The sequence below is a fragment of the Chiloscyllium punctatum genome, chromosome 38 (genome assembly GCF_047496795.1).
Source record: "Chiloscyllium punctatum isolate Juve2018m chromosome 38, sChiPun1.3, whole genome shotgun sequence".
Classification (NCBI taxonomy): Eukaryota; Metazoa; Chordata; class Chondrichthyes; order Orectolobiformes; family Hemiscylliidae; genus Chiloscyllium; species Chiloscyllium punctatum.
In genome coordinates this window covers 49,568,025-49,582,897 of record NC_092776.1, presented here as the reverse complement: position 1 = coordinate 49,582,897, position 14,873 = coordinate 49,568,025, and the positions used below count along the sequence as shown (strand labels likewise).

General features: G+C 41.2%; 1 protein-coding gene across 1 annotated transcript in view; it reads right to left on the bottom strand.

Moving 5' to 3' along the window:
- Nucleotides 1-14,873, bottom strand: part of LOC140463619 (cGMP-dependent protein kinase 1-like) — a 721,017-nt gene that overhangs the window by 604,613 nt on the left and 101,531 nt on the right. Inside the window, 1 exon segment of the mRNA XM_072557863.1 lies at nucleotides 7,752-7,918. Coding sequence (XP_072413964.1) covers nucleotides 7,752-7,918 — 167 coding nt within the window.

Here is a 14,873-nt window from a genome sequence, read left to right as displayed (position 1 = left end):
TGAATGAAGTAACAGCCTGACACAGTCATACTCACCAAATCACTCTTTCCAGACATGACTATCATTGTTTCCGTGTGTTTTGTGTCCCAGCAACAGGAAAGCCAGACTTTATACCTAATGTCAGAAGGAGTGGCCTGAGAATTCCCAACATTGGCTTCAGACCCCATGAATTCTCAGCATCAGGTCAAACATGGACAAGGAAACCTCCTCCTGTCACTGCTCCTAGCTGATGAATCACTAGCCATTCAAACTAAACACCAAACTACCAGTCGCAAATGCATCTGTTCATGATAGTATTGGTGGGGCAGCCACCACGGTTCTTATGAAGACAGAAGTCCATCTTCAAACTGACCTTAGTCTCTATTGGATTGTGCTGCTACCACCATGCTACAATGGACAGACACAGAACAGCTCCAGCAGCTTAAAAATAGAAGTCTGTGAGGCCATCAACAACAACAAAATTATATTCAAACACAAACTGTAAGTTGCTGTTTGTCACATCTAACGTAACCAGTGAGCCAAGGGTTCAACCCAGAGCATACCAAAAACAGCACTACGCTTATTAATGGAAATGAACATAAGTCTTCAGATACTAAGCTGTTCACGCACATAGACACTAAGTCCCAATCAACACTCAAGCTTTAACGGAGACAATAAGAGAAATAACTAACATTCATGCTGCATAAATGCCAAGCAGTGACCAGCTGCAACAAGAGGATTTAACCATCTTACCTCGATATTCAATGGCATTACTGACTCCCCAACTATGAATGTCCTGGAGACTACCACTGATGAGAAATTGAACTGGACTAGCCTTAGACATTATGGGGCTACAGGTCAGACCAGAGGCTCTCCAGAAACTGTCCACCACCTACAAGGTAGAAGAGGAGTGGGATGGAATACTCACCATGTGCCTGAATGAATGCAGCTTCAACAACACCAAAGGAGCTCAACAATATTTGGGATAAAGACCCACGTGTGCAAATCCCAAGCATTGTTGGAGAGAGTGAATGGTTAATGCAAAGTAGCACTGTAATAGCAGCGTATATGCATACAAGATATACTGTTGAATCTCTTCAGACTTGATAGTGATTGCCACCTTCCAAAGATGCAGTCTGTGTTCCATTATTGCATAGATCTCAGATCAGCAGGCAATGTGCCTTTTAACAATCTGGTGATGTTCCTATTAAAAAAGTACCTGCCTCCCCTTCAGTAGAGACAGCTGTAGTAAAGGTAACAGCCTAGGTAAAAACAAGGACTGCAGATGCTGGAAATCAGAGTCTAGATTCAAGTGGTGCTGGAAAAGCACAGCAGGTCAGGCAGCATCCGAGGAGCAGTAAAATCGACGTTTCAGGCAAAAGCCCTTCAGGAACCACACAAAATGCCAGTCTGCGATCTTACAGCAATATAATACCTGCTGTCGCATAGACAGGAAGAATAGAGAAGCCAAATACTATAATGGAGAAAGACCAGAAAGCTACAGAGCTAAGGGATTTAAGGCCTTGTCTATGAATCACAAAAAAACTAGCATCCAAGTTCAGCAAGCGATAACACAAATGGAATATTGGCCTCTACTTCAATGGAAATGGAATATAAATGTGGGGAGAATTTGCCCAAACTCTACATGGCACTCACTATACAACAGCTGGAATGCTGTAAATAGTTTTGGGCCCCTTACCTAAGGAAGGATATTTTGGAATTGGAGGCAGTCCAATGAAAGTTCCTTAGGGTGATCCCAGGTATGTAGATCTGTCTTATGATGAGAGATGGAGTAGATTGGACCTGTACTCATTGGCATATGGGGGAATGAGAGGCAATCTTATTGAAACATACAAGATTCTTTGAGGACTTGACAGGTTAGATCTGGAAAAGTTGTTTTCCCTTGTGGGAGAGTCTAAGACCAGTCAGCATAATCTCAGAATAAGGTGTATCACATTTCAGACAGATGGGAAGGAATTCCTTCTCTCAGAGGATTGTGATTCTGTGGAATTCTTTCCCACAGAGGGTTATTGACGGTGAGTCTTCAAGTGCATTCTAGGCTGAGATAGCCAAATTTTTGATTAATGAGGAAATCGAGGATTGCGGGGGGAAAAGACAGACAAGTGAAGTTGAAGGTTATGAGATCAACCGTGACTGCATTCGGTGGTGAAGCAGACTTGATGGGCTGAAAGGCCTAACTTCAGCTTCTATGTCTTATGGTCATTAATAAACATTAAGACATCTTTCTCAATAAGAACAAAATCTCTTTATGGTATAAGCTACAAGGACTAACATAGAGAATGATTTGGAGATGCCAGAGTTGGACTGGGATGTCCAAAATTTAAAATTACATTATACCAGGTTATAGTCCAACAGATTTGTTTAGAAGCACTAGCCTTTGGAGCACTGCTCCTTCATCGGGTGGTTGTGGAGAATAAGATTACAATCTTATTCTCCACAACCACCTGATAAAGGAGCAGCGCTCCGAAAGCTAATAGCTCTAAATAAACTTATTGGACTATAACTTGGTATTGTGTGATTTTTCAACTAACATAAGGAAAGCAGATACGTTTTACTGGCAGTGGTGTTTTACACAAAAACCACATTAACCTTCAAGGCTAACAGGAAGCAGCTTCGTAGCAACACTAACACATGCACGCTCTTTTTCAGATCAACACCATCCTGATTTGGAATTACATCACCATTCCTTCATAATCATTTTGTCAAGATCCTTGAACTCTCTTACTAACAGCCCTGCAGATGTCTCTGCATCACGTGGACTGCAGTGGTTTAAGACCTTCTGGAGGACAAAGAAGAATCAACAACAGATATATTGGCATTCCAAATCCTGTGAATGAATTAAAAGTAGAAATATCTAGTGTTCCCTTTTAATCCTGGAATGTCCCTGACACAGTGACAGAGCACATCACATGAGCCAGTGAAGGGATTTGTGTCTCTACGAATCCAAACTCGAGTTTTACGTGATTCACATTTTTTTTCTGTTCTGCCATTGTAACTGTTCTACTTCCAGGTTATTATCATTGTTCATTCTTTCTCCAGTACCACAGCAGATGCTGCTATTCAGTTCCCCTGGTTAATGTTCTCTAAATTTTTTTTTTGCTACTATCTCCATGACAACTAGCAACATTATTAGAGCTGCCTAGGAATTTGGCCTGGATAGCAAGTTCCTCCAACAACTGTCCTCATTACACTATTTGAAAAAAAATCCAGAATTTATGACGCCATTAAAGCTGAAATGTGGGACAAGATACTGCATTCGGATTATTTGGAATAGAACCCTGGCACCAAAGAGCTCTGGCAGCCTCCCTCCAAGTCAGATCCCGATGTTTCTTCCCCGTGGTCTTTTAAGTCAACTTTGTGGCCTGCTAACCATCAACTTCTCAACCTTCTCAGTCTTTCCAGCAAGATTCTCATCCCATGCTAAAATGGGAACAAAGCACAAGGCCTGACATTCAGAATTGGGAGGAGGCCAAGATGATTCATTCACTTGGCATTTCTTGTAGAAGATGATAGTGAGTAGTTTTTGCCTTGTTTTGTGCATTGGTGCTCCGTCGAGCTTCCTCCTCCAATTCATTGTCTTGTTGCCATTGCCATTCACAAGTGGATGTGGCAGGATTGCAGAGTTTTAATCTGACTGGTTGGTTGGGGGATTGCTTCAGCCGTTTATAGCAAGTTGCTTCTGTTGTTGACATCTCATTTCCAGGAATGCCTGGGCATGTCCTCTTGCACTCGTTGAATTAGGTTCAATACCCCAGCTTGCTCGTAACGGAAGATTGATACATACTAGTACTAGGTTAGAGATTCTGGTGAAATACAACTTGCAGTCCACAGAGCAAAGAAGACAGAACCACATTTCTCTCAGCAGCAATTTCCTGCTCAGCTTGGAGCAAAGTGTACTCCCATTTCAAATGGAATTAACTCCTGGTGTACTTTGTTTCATTCTATGATAGAAACATGTTGACCCACATGCGTGAACCATCCTGATAAGGGATATTGAACATCCATTCAAGTGCCTCATAAATGCACAGCTGCAGCTTTCCAGTAGATAGCACCACCTCTTTCTATGGGGCTGTTTAGTATCAATATATTATTGTCCTGGCTAAAATCAGATCTACAAAATACAGTTTCTAACTTCAAATGTTTGTGCCATTTGCTGATTGCACTGATAATGTCTGAAAGCATGGGTTCATATTTGTGTCCTTATTATATTGGTTCATTCACAGCCTTTACGGCACGGTGGCACAGTGGTTAGCACTGCTGCCTCACAGCGCCAGAGACCCGGGTTCAATTCCCGTTTCAGGCGACTGACTGTGTGGCGTTTGCACATTCTCCCCGTGTCTGCGTGGGTTTCCTCCGGGTACTCTGGTTTCCTCCCAAAGATGTGCAGGTCAGGTGAATTGGCCATGCTAAATTGCCCGTAGTGTTTGGTAAGGGGTATGGGTGGGTTGCGCTTTGGCGGGGAGGTGTGGACTTGTTGGGCCGAAGGGCCTGTTTCCACACTGTAAGTAATCTAATTAAGTAATCTAATTTCTTTCTATTGAATTTACTATAAAGTTGCCATTCTCCCAGATGATCACAGTGCTGCTTTCTCATGAGAGAGAGAAAGATGGTGGTTTAACCCGAGGGTCACTGTGCCTCAGCCAAGGAGGGGGGAGGTTGAGAAGGTGGAATGTTTCTAACAGTCGCAACTTTTATGACCTGGGTGAGGAGAATGGCAGTATAGTCAGGTCACAGAATGTGGGCCACTCCAGCTCAAACAAGTCTTCAGGAAATGCTTGATAATGATTTTGGTGGCTATTTATCTTCTTTCTGATCTAGCATCTGGACTTCACCTAGTCATTTTTTGAGAACATGAAGGAGATTTGATATTTCTTGGTTTTGGGACAATGCTCACATTCCAAGAAACTGTGGCAATAGTACATTGGATTTATTTACTCTCCTGAACTAAATCTGTACAATTCCACATGCACAAAAACTACAAACAACCCTTAAGAAGCCATTCCGTTGCAAATGCATTTTCAATGTGATGCAACTGTCGTGCATTGTTAGAAAAATGCATAAGCTAAAGGTTAAAAAATAACACTTTAAACAGCAATATGAACTTGAAATTAGAATAGGAATTTGTTTTTAACTTAAGACTTCCGGAATTTATGTTCAACTTTTGTGTCCTACTTGTTGGGTCAAATAATCAATACATCATAGCGCACCATTAGTGTTTGAAAAACGTTAGCACCATTCTAGGTCAACACTTCACCTGAATTACTTTCCTGCAGTGTGTGTTCTGGAACTGAAAGTACATGGGCATTCAAACATGCCCTATAATCACGTCAATGGAATGAAGGAAAAATTGGCCAGTACCCAGGTATGCTGGGTTCAGACTTGGTATCACCAGTACAGAATGATCTTGTGAAGTTGAAACCTCTAACCACTCTTGCAAGGCCGCAGTGAGGCAAAGGCTCTCAGTCATAATTACTTCCCATGCCTTCAGTTAAACCCAGTATACTAATGGCACAGTCACAACTGTTGAGAACAGCATACTGACTGAGCAGAGAACAGATGTGTGGATCACTTCTGTTTATTGGTTAAAGCAATCCTTTGTACAGCATTAGTGGAATTACAGGTGCCTCAGCTGTCCGTTTTGTAGGTTCTGACCAATGATTGGCAGCTTTCCATGATGTGGGAGTCAGCAACAAAAGTCTAGGGTAGACATACCCCTGCACTGGCATCAAACTGGCAAGCTACTTTCAGGTACCAGTGACACTATGAATACAGAGATTACAAGCATTGACAGTCTTGAGAATGAATTCATAGACCCATTCTTCCTAAATGAGTTTATGATGTTCTTGCACACACAAAGTTAATCTTGTACACATTCCTCATTAATGAGAGCCTAATAGAGATGCAAATTAAACTACCCTTGCAGACATTCTGGAGGACAGTGCTATCCTAAATCTGAACTAATACCAAAAGCTGCAAATTTATTGAGGAGAACCCAGACCTCTCTCCCAACATTTGTACGTATGTCACACCAGAAATGATTCTTCAGCCTTTTTGATAACACTAATTCACAGATAGCAATGAGGGAATGATTATTTACAAATCTAAAACAACTTGCAATGGAAAACAGACTTTGATTTGGACTGAATGGGCAATCTTTAAAAAGGCACGAGGCTGCCAAACAAGTTAAATGGACTGAATGTCTGGGTGTACCAGAATCATTTTTTATATTGGATATTTCTTTCCAAAAGGTGTAGTTTGATCAAATTTTACTTTAGCATTACACTAAATTGCAAAAAAATACTATATTTCTAAATCACAGGATAGTGCTTACAAGAACATTTTTGGCGTAAAAATGCTGGATAATCATTGTTGTCCAATTTCAAAGCAGGAGATATAAGATCCTTTTTTGATGCTAAAAGTTTCCTTCCTCCTTAACTTTATTAATCCTAAGCAATAAGACAACATTGAAAAAAATCAATAGTTAATTAAAACAGTGCAATTATCCACAATGTTCTCGCAATTAAATTACCCCCCTAAGTGAGCCAATGTCTGAAGATTAGCATTCACAACTCCTTCATTATCAGTTAACTGCATGGTGCAGCTGAGAGTATAACTGATGTTATGGGCAACTGACTGTTGTCTGTTTATGTAGGTGTTAGATACATAAATGGTGGCTCAGTGATTTGTAATCATAGAAATCCTACAGTGTGGAAGCAGACCAATTGGCCCATCGAGTCCACACTGATCCACCAAAGAGCATCCCACCCAGACCCACCTCCTTACCCTATCCCTGGAACCCTGCATTTTTCATGGCTAATCCACTTAAACTGCACATCTTTGGACCGTGGGAGGAAACCAGAGCACCCCGAGGAAACCCATGCAGACAGGGGGAGAATTTCCAAACTCCACACAGACAGTTGCCTGAGGCTGGAATCGAACTCGGGTCCCTGGCGTTATGAGGCAGCAATGCTGCCCCAAATTGTATATTTCTTGTTTCCATTGTGACTGTTGAATTAGTAGCACATACTTTAAAATGAAATTGCTTTTTGCATGGTTGACACAATCCTTCAAAAGTCAGGACAAGGAGAGACTGCTAATGTTAATATTTCCAGGAGCTCCCTTCACAGAAAATGAACACCGGCCTATGATTAGCATCAAAAATAGTCATTTAACTCCAGACCCATGTGGAATTGTGGGATCACAGAGCAACTGAGGTGAATGATAAGGATGCATTTAAGGGAAAGCTAGATAAACACGACTGGAGGGAATAGGAAGCTATGCAGGTAGAGATAGATGAAGGAAACTTGTGCTGATTATAAAGAACAGCACAAACCATTTGGGCAAATCATCATTCTCTGCAGTTCTATTTAATCCAACCATGTAAATTACTGTGACTCATTAAAATGGACCTCAATAAATAAATTGAAAAGAAGATCTCATAGCAAGTGGATGATCAGCTTGGCCAGTTTACTGCTTAAGTAATAATGGTTAAATGCAGCCCTCATTTATAATAAGGATATACTGTATTGGAAACAATACAAACATATTGCAGAATTATTTCCTCCTTCTACTCTGCAAAGGAAATCCATTCCTAATATAACCACTCCACAACTAATTTTTATTGTAAAGGATTTAAGAAAAGCAATAGCAATTTACTCAATGAACATAAAAGTGATTATTATGAGGCAAGCAATCCTAGTGCAGACTCCTTTAGATCTGTTGGTACAGTATTAAAAATTCAAATAACTTACCTTCCATTACATAAACCAGAGATCCCACATCACCCTCTTTGATAATACAGCTGTCCTTGGCATATTCTACTGGGTACATGCAGTCTACAATTTCTTGAATCTGAGATAACTCCAGATTTTTCATGAAGTCATTATCCAGGATCGCTTCCTTAATCAGTTCTTTGGACCTAAAGTTAAAGAAATTGAAAGTTATCAGCAGGAATTCTAATGTACAGCACACCAGTCGCAAAAAGAAGGAAAACGTCTTGCCATAAAGAAGTTTGCAAACTCCATCCAAACAGGATGAACAGTAAGTGGGGTTTATGAAATGTTGCTTACAATTCATATTGGGGGAAAAAATAGAAAGAGGCAATTTTTGAAAATAAGGGTCTTCCATTTAGGATAGAGATGAGATCTTTTTTATCCCCTTTTAATGAGTCACAGTAATTTACATGGTTGGATTAAATAGAACTGCAGAGAATGATGATTTGCCCAAATGGTTTATGCTGTTCTTTATAATCAGCACAAGTTTCCTTCATCTATCTCTACCTGCATAGCTTCCCATTCCCTCCAGTCGTGTTTATCTAGCTTTCCCTTAAATGCATCTTTATCATTCACCTCAGTTGCTCTGTGATCCCACAATTCCACATGGGTCTGGAGTTAAATTACTATTTTTGATGCTAATCATAGGCTTTAGAATTCTCTTACTCAGACAATGGTAGAGGCAGACTAAGAGAATATTTTTCAGCAGGAGTGGATTGGTTCTTGATTAACATGGGAATCAAAGTTGATTGGGGACAGACAGGTATGTGGAGTTCAGTTCACATTCAGATCAGTCGTGATCTTGTTAAATGGCAGATCAAGCTCAAGGGGTTGAATGGTTTACTCCTGCTCAGAAGATGAATATTCAAATGTTTGTATAATAGCCTAGAAGTAAAGCCTGAAAATATCAATGCCACCATCTGTAACTCTTCATTGATTTAAACACACTTCCTAATGGTGATTTAATTGCTTTCATCTTGACTAATGTGCCTAATTTAAAGTAGAATCTCAGTACAATAGAAATCATCTCTGGCTATAAAAAATACAATCAAAGAGGAAACACAAATGTCAATACATTTTACTGAGATAAAAATGACCATAAACTTGATGTTAAAATATCAGCCCCTCTTTCTGTACAGTGATGCAATGTGTCAGGCAAATGTCAGCTGTACAAAGGGTAAATCAGAGAATAACCCAGTGTAATAGTTTGAACTGGGTAAAATCGTTACTGACACCGTAGACCACTTGAAAGGTACAAGCAATATGAAAGTATGTTTGCCGTCCACTCGTACAATTCAAAGTGTAGGCGCGTGCTCTATTTACAGTAGGGAATTGTGAAAGTACTCCAAAGACTGAAGACAATGAAGGTAGGTAATGCAAGCAAAGAAATTGTTGGGGATGGCCAGACCAAACAAAAACTGCAAAAAAAAACTGTTATTGGTCCTTGAGATCCATAGCATTGCACTTTAAATTAAAAATCAACTTGTGTTGAGAAAAATTCCTCCCCCGCATTTTCTGATCGTCGAAACAATTGCAGCTTTCAAGGCAGATATATTTCTATGAAGGAAAAAAGTGAGGATTGCAGATGCTGGAGATCAGAGTTGAACATGTGTTGCTGGAAAAGCGCAGCAGGTCAGGCAGCATCCAAGGAACAGGAGAATCAACGTTTCGGGTATGAACCCTTCTTCAGGAATGAGGAAAGTGTGCAAAGCAGGGCTAAGATAAAAGGTAGGGAGGAGGGACTGGGGGAAAGGGGCATTGGAAATGCGAGAGGTGGAAGGAGGTTAAGGTGAGGGTGATAGGCCGGAGTGGGGGTGGGGGCGGAGAGGTCAGGAAGAAGATTGCAGGTTAGGAAGGTGGTACTGAGTTCAAGGGTTGGGACTGAGACAAGGTGGGGGAAGGGGAAATGAGGACACTGGAGAAGTCTGAGTTCATCCCTTGTGGTTGGAGGGTTCCTAGGTGGAAGATGAGGCGCTCTTCCTCCAGCCGTCGTGTTGCTATGGTCTGGTGATGGAGGAGTCCAAGGACCTGCCACAATGTGTCCATATCCACCACAAATTCACCTGCACCTCCACACACATCATCTAATGCATCCGCTGCACCCGATATGGCCTCCTCTATATTGGGGAGACAGGCCGCCTACTTGAGGAACATTTCAGAGAACACCTCTGGAACACCCGGACCAACCAACCCAACCACCCCGTGGCTCAACACTTAAACTCCCCCTCCCACTCCAACAAGGACATGCAGGTCCTTGGACTCCTCCATCGCCAGACCATAGCAACACGACGGCTGGAGGAAGAGCACCTCATCTTCCGCCTAGGAAGATTCTGAAGTGCATTTGTTGTAATGAAGACAAATATTTAAAATTTATCTTCCAAGTACTTGTCTCATTTCCAATATATTTGCTTAGTTCACAGTAAAATTAAAGTAAACATCAACAGACAGATCCTAACATTTATCATTTTAGAATATTAAATGCTGATTTGTTTATCTTCACTTGGAATTTTATGAAACATTTTTTATTGAACAATTATACTATGGAGGATTACCATTTCCTGTTTGGAGTCCATTTTGTGATAACAGCTCCATTAGAATTGTCAATAGATTTCCAAAGAACAAGACATACTGCTTGTGATGAAAAGTCAGGCAGCAATTAATGCTGGTCCCAAAGGCAATAATATGCAGCTGCAATATTGAAGAAACAAAACAATGACGACTTGAACTGTCTTGTAACTTTATGACTATTCTAGAAAAGTGTTGCAACAGTGAAAGATCACTTCGCTCAAATTTACACATTGAATTTGAATGACCTTGAATTTTGACATGATTCAGTGAATGCCATAATGGAAACACTCTGCACTGAATAATGGCAGTAGTCCTGGAATACTCCAATATTCCTGTGCACCACTTTAATTAAGTCTCACATGAGATGTGGGATAAACCTTTAATAGATTCAAACCATGTGACCAAATGGAATAAAACTCTCAGTCTCCATCTTACGGAAGTGTGTTCTCTTCCAATATGACCCACTGGGGAAGTATGCTACTATACATCTGAATTGCCCAGCTTGAGCTCAGTGCCTAAGACTGCATTGTACATATGTAAATATTAGGAGCTGTATTAAAGTCCATTGAAGTCTTGGAGAACGGGTGACCCCTGTTTCACCATCCTAAGTTTGCACCATGATGAAAGGAGTGTTCTCTTCATTCCACTTCAAACAAGGAACTAGGAGCAGGAGTAAGAGATATTTGGCCATTTGAACCTGCATCACTACTCAACATGATCATAGCTGATGATCTTTCTCAATGCCATATTTCCACAATTTCTCTATACCTCTCAATGCCTTTAATAATATTTAAAAATATATCCATCTCACTCTTCAACATATTTAGTAACTTGGCCTCCACAGCCTTCTGTGGTAGAGAATTCTACAGGTTCACAAACCTTTGATTGAAGAAATGTTTCCTCGATCTTTATGGCATATCCAATATCCTGAGACCATGACTCCTGCTTTGAGACTCCCCAAACAAGAGAAATATCCATCTTGTGTCTCGTCTGTACAGCCCTGTGAGAATTTTACACACTTTAAACAGAACACTTCTCATTTTTTTTCTAAACTTCATGAATACAGGCCCAGTTGAGCCAATCTCTTCTCATTGGACAGTCCTGTGATCCCAAGTATCAGTCTAGTGAACTTTCTCTGCACTCCCCCTATGGCAAGTATATCCTTTCTCAAGTAGAGTGAGTAAAACTGTAAGTAGTAGTCCTGGAGTGGTTTCCCCAAGGGTCTCTATAACTGCAGTAGGAACTTCTATACTTCTGAACCCAAATTCTCTTGCTGCACCAGCCTGTCTACTTTCGTTTATGGGTGTACGATGAACACCCAGATCCCTTTCTACATCCACACTTTCAAGATATCACAATTTAAATAATATACTGTCTTTCACACCAAAGTATGTTTCTTTTTGACAATTTTGTATGTCTCATCTCTGGATCTAATACTATCCCTAATTTCTTTCACATGCCATAGTTGAACCACATTTCCTGTTTATTTCTATGCCAAACTAAATAAATAATTGTTGCAATTCATGCAAACGTTCTGCAAATATTAACCATTGTGTATCCACCATCAACCCCTTGAGTAAGGTTACTCAAACCATTCTTGGCAATGCGCACCTCATATCGTCATAGTTTATTTATTCAGATCCAGGGCCACAGTTTTAGATTTGACGGTTTCAATCTCCAGCTTATTGAAGAATCCGATCAGATTGTGATCACACTTCCCCAAGAGACCCCACGTTAAAAGACTCTTAATTAACCCTTTCTCATTGCACAGTATCCAGTCTACATGGTCTCGAGTTGATTCCTCAATAATTTTGTCCAAAAAACAAACCATTGTGTATGCACTCCAGGAATCATCCTCTGCAATATCATTGCTCGTTTGGTTTTTCCAACCTATGTGTAAATTAAAATCACCTATGATGACTGTTGTACCTCATAGCAGGCATCTCTGATTTATTGTTTAATGCCGTCCCTCACATCTCCACTTCTGTTTATGGGCCCATAGACAACTCTCAGTAATATTTTCTGCCCCTAGATGCCGCTTATCTCCACCCACTCAGCCTCCACATCATAACTTTCCAAACCAAATATCCTTCCACATTATTGAATTAATTTGCAAGAATGAGATTTCTGACTTTAACTGTGCAGTGACAAATGGGACAGAGTAAAAATACAGTATTTCCCCCAGGGTGTGGGGATAAGGGTCAACAAGCAGACCAACCCAATCATGGCCATCCCTCAGTCAATGCTTCCATTGTATTGATGCAAAGGGCTGCTGAGGGCAGTTGTGTATTAAGAGAGATAGTGAGCAGGGAGTTTTATATGTGGAGGCTGGAGATCAAGCTTACAAAAGCACAGAGACATAGGAAAATTGAGAAATTCCTATATCTGATTTTCTTAAGAAACAGAATAATTTTACACCGCTGCAGTTTGACTGCTACATTTGATCTTAGAGTGTACTATTTTGCTCCTGTTCGTGACACACTCTGGGTCAAAGAGCACAGTCATTGAGGTATACAGTACAGAAATAGGCCTTTCAACTCAATCTTTTCATGCTTAAACTGAAATAGTCCCATTTGCCTGCATTAGGCCCATACTTACCTAAACCGTTCCTACCTAAGAATATGTCCAAACAGCTTTTAAATGTTGTAGTTAGAGGTAGAGCGATGACTTGATGCGAAATTTAAGTTTTGGGAGTTCTACCAAATGTTACAGTGTGGAAATAGGCCCTTCGGCCCAACAAGTCCACACTGACCCGCCGAAGAACAACCCACCCAGACCCATTCCCCTACATTTGCCCCTTCACCTAAAACTACGGGCAATTTAGCATGGCCAGTTCACCTATCCTGCACATTTTTAGACTGTGGGAGGAAACCGGAGCACCCAGAGGAAACCCACGCAGACACTGGGAGAATGTGCAAACTCCACACAGACAATTGCCTGAGACAGGAATTGAACGCAGGTCTCTGGCGCTGTGAGGCAGCAATGCTAACCACTGTGCCAGTGTTGGACTGGGGTGTACAAAGTTAAAAATCACACAACGCCAGGTTACAGTCCATCAGGTTTAATTGGAAGCATTAGCTTTCGGAGCGCTGCTCCTTCATCAGGTGGTTGTCTGATGAAGGAGCAATGCTCTGAAAACTACCAAATATTGTGTTTGTCTGAAAGATGTGAGAGAGACTATTTGGGCAAAAAAAGGACAATTTCAGCAGTAACCAAGTATAGTGTGAAAAGCGAGAGCTTGCTCTGTGGGAACTGAAAGACATGCATCTCCCAGAGGCTCAGATGAGACTAGGTTAAGACAAAATGATTCAATTGGATCACAACATTTATGAGCTGATAGGTGCCAGAGTGGGGGAAGGCAAGACCTGGAGAATTTGACTTGGTTTGTGGCAGGCACTGATGTTTCATTGAAAGCTTTTGTATTTGGATTGTTCAAGATCTATCAAGGCAGCAATTGTGTTCAAACATTTTCCAGAAACTGCTGTGAAAAGATGGGGAAAAGAGTTTTAAGCTTGGAGGTTTGGGACCATCAAACAAAACGTACCCTTGTGAGAGAACTCGACAGAATTTACTAGTGTGAACAGAGAGTAATTATGCATGATATAAATGGGTTGGTCAGATGGGCTGAGAATGGAATTCAATCCAGGGGCGGCAAGGTGGCTCAGTGGTTAGCACTGCTGCCTCACAGTGTCAGGGATCCAGGTTCAATTCCAACTTCAGGGAACACTTTGTGGAGTTTGCACATTCTCCCTGTGTCTGTGTGGGTTTCCTCCAGTTTCCTCCCATAATCAAAGATGTGCGGGTTAGGTGAATTGGCCATGATAAACTGCCCATAGTGTTCAGCAATGTGTAGTTTAGGTGGGTTAGCTGTGGGCAATGCAGGGTTACAGGGATAGGGTCTGAAAAGTGGTTCTGGGTGGGATGCTCTTCAGAGGGTCACTGTGGACTTGTTGGACAAAATGGCCTGTTTCCACACTGTAGGGATTCAGTGATTTTTGTGAGGGATGATGCACTTGGGAATGTATGGTGAACAGTAGGATCCTGGTAAGAAAGTAGCAAAGCGACCTTACTGTAAACATCCACTATCTCTTAGGATAGAAGGACAGGTAGATAAGGTGGTAAAGAAGGCATGTGGGATACTTGCTTTCATGATCCAAGGCACAGAACATCAGATCAGGGAGGTTATGCTGGAACTGTATAAAATGTTAGTTAGGCCCAAGCTGAAGAATTGTGTGCAAATCTGGAATCTACATTATAGGAGGGATTTGATTGCACTGGAGAGAGTGCAGAGGACATTTACCAGATGTTACCTGGGCTGGAAAGTTTCACATATAAAAAGAGATTGGATAGACTGAGATTGTCAGTCGCTTCTGCTCCAGGGAAAACAGAGGACATGACTGAGACATATAAAAGTATGAGGGGCATAGGCAGGGTAGACAGGAAGGAAGTGAGGACTGCAGATGCTGGAGATCAGAGTAGACCAGAAGACATATTTCCCCTTGGTGGAGGAATCAATAACAGGGTTGGGGCATG